The 2,738-nt window shown below is 38.4% G+C and overlaps 1 protein-coding gene across 1 annotated transcript in view; it reads left to right on the forward strand.

Moving 5' to 3' along the window:
- LOC111344249 (platelet glycoprotein IX-like) overlaps positions 1-2,503 on the forward strand; it is a 4,490-nt gene extending 1,987 nt beyond the window's left edge. Inside the window, exon 3 of the mRNA XM_088747444.1 lies at positions 2,301-2,503. Within this exon, the coding sequence (XP_088603570.1) occupies positions 2,301-2,376 (76 nt within the window). The 3' untranslated portion in view covers positions 2,377-2,503. The remainder of the gene's footprint in view (positions 1-2,300) is intronic.
- Positions 2,504-2,738: the final 235 nt, after the last annotated feature.

Consider the following 2,738-nt stretch of genomic DNA (forward strand, 5'->3'; position numbering starts at 1 on the left):
TGTCTAAATAACATAATATAAGGATAAAAACTAGAATAAGATAAGGATGACTACGCACCTAGTTAAATGCCCTATGCAAAAAATTGATCTAAAGACTCCCTAAATGGTACCCTACTGCTAATTTGCTTGATTTTTAAAGGTAAAAAATTAAAAACTGAAGCTCCTAAAAAATAAAAACTTTTCCGAGCAAAGTCAAGTCTCACTTTCGGCAGAGCAACGGTGGTCCCTCTGTTCCTCGTATTAAAATCGTGGGTTAACAATTTAAAATATTCTTTGAAAGGACTACAAACATTGCCTTTTAGGCAATCAAAAACAAATAAACAAGCCTTTTTCTTTAAAAAATTTTTCAATTGTGGGTAGACGGAGTTCACAGTTTAGACATTTTGAGTTTTGCAGAATAATCCTGTGACTACGTTGTTCCAGGTTTCTTATTTGGCACCTTCGTGTCTCTGACCAACCAAGCGTAATTTGACCGCAGTAAGTGAATATGGGCATTATCATTGCTCTGTAGATTCGTTCAGCGCTTAAGGTGTCAGTGTTAGAACGGATTTGTCGTAATAAATTCACTCTTCCTGCCGATTTCTTGTATGTTTTGTAAAAGTGCTTGTCAAGATTCAATGTAGGGTCCAGATAGACACCTAGGTACTTGTAATTTGTAGTCGTGTCGATGCGAGATCCATTTACTGAGAGGTTTAGTTCTTTGCCATCAAAACCACTTAATCTTTTTGCTGTTCCGAATAGCATTATTTCAGTTTTTCCTTTTTTGAGATTAATGATAAGTTCGTTATCTCGAAACCAGGAGGCAAGGCTATTGATGTCTTCGCTAAGATTGTGCTGAATAATATCCAAGTCTTTCGAGGATGTGAAAATTACTGAGTCATCTGCGTAGGTGATAATCTTAGAATAACGGAGCGGCTTGTGGACATCGTTAAAATAAATCAAAAACAATAACGGCCCGAGAATGCTTCCTTGGGGAACACCTGTGAAAACAGGGTTAGGTTCTGACAATACTCCCTTAAATTGAGTGATCTGGTTTCGGAGGAATAAATAGTCCGTAAACCAGTTCAGTTCATTATCCTGTATTCCATACCGAGACAGTTTTTCTAACAAAACGGAATGGCTGATGGTGTCAAACGCTTTAGATAAGTCAATGAAGATCGCTCCTGTAGCTTTACCTCCGTCCGCTTCCTTCCGGATAAGATCTGTAAAGAGAGTTACTGCTAGTTCCGTCGAGCGATTGCGGCGAAATCCAAACTGATGTTCAGAGAGAAAACCGTTGAATTTGAGATATTTCACTAATTGTTTGTGCACCGTTTTCTCTAAAATCTTTGACATAGTAGGGAGAATCGATATTGGTCTATAGTTGTCAATTTCTGCCATGGAACCAGACTTAAAGATGGGAATCATCTTGGCCATTCTCCATTCAGTAGGGACTACTCCAGTTGCAAGGGATGAATTAATTATAAATGTTAAAGGCTTTGCGATGACTCCTGCTGCATCTTTGAGTAATCCAGGAGGGAGATTATCTAAACCAGTCGCTTTCTTCCGTTTAAGTTTTTTCAGCTCGGTAAGAATCTCTTCTTCTTTCACAGCTCTATAAAGGAATTTCTCTTTTACTTGTGGGAGTGTCATTCCGCTAGGGTTGCTCCAAACAAGGTCACAAAGCAGAAACGACTTCTTTTTCAGTTTTATAGCAACATTAGTAAGTAGTCGCAGAAACTCTCCGCGATGGATTTCTTATCAGTTGTCTTCATTCCGTTTATTTGAAAAACTGATCCTTGCTCTGAGGGATAACATTCTTTGTATGAAGACTACAGATAAGAAATTAGTTCGTCGATCAACTAAATTTGAACTATAAAACAATTATTCGATACCAAAGGAAGTAAAAGAACGCCAATCATGAGAAGCACTAAATGAGCCAAAAACTAGCAATAGCTAGTGCTGCTCTTTCCATATGTGTAAGAGAGGGGCAAAAGATCTAGCGGAAATGGGTCATTAGGCTGAAGAGAGCAACCTATGATCCAAGATACGGTCAGACGCCACGTGCTCGCCATCATAATCATAATATTTCCAGCCGTTAATCTTCCTTTAGTGTCCAAGTGCAGTAAAGGCACTAAAATACTTCCCGTTAAGGTTTCATGGAAATATTGACTCAACGACTTCGTTGTTATTGATTAGTTGTTTCCGTTATATATTTCCTTATGTATGGTTTTGAGAAGAGATTAAGCGTTTAGGTGTTATTCTTATCGTAACGGTGGTATTCAGCAGGTATTTGCACGTTTCTAACGATTTCTTTATAGGTACTTAAACAACAACAAGCTGAAGGACTTACCCCAAGGCATCTTCAGTAATTATACTCAGCTGGGATGGCTGTAAGCCAAGAATCCTTTTTATTGATCTCATAGTGAACAACAATATCCATATTCGACACTTTAATTTGTAATGATTTTTAATAGGAATGCGAGTAGCAGTGAACTAAAGGTTCCTCTCCAAGAAATCTACGATAGCAGTGCCGAGCCTTTTTAGCTCCCAAAAATCATGATTAGCCCCCCCCCCAACCTTTACATGAACACCTTAAATATACCTGAATGGATTACTTCAGTCACTGTCAGTGACAATGACTGATGTGTAATTATGTAGTGTGATCATCCGGGTAAGGATAGTCCGAAGGCACTGTGGCGTATCTTTTTGCCTCTAATATTTGTGCCGTTGCGAATGAACCCACTGTTTAAAATCTT

Source organism: Stylophora pistillata, chromosome 2 (assembly GCF_964205215.1).
Source record: "Stylophora pistillata chromosome 2, jaStyPist1.2, whole genome shotgun sequence".
NCBI classification, from domain to species: Eukaryota; Metazoa; Cnidaria; class Anthozoa; order Scleractinia; family Pocilloporidae; genus Stylophora; species Stylophora pistillata.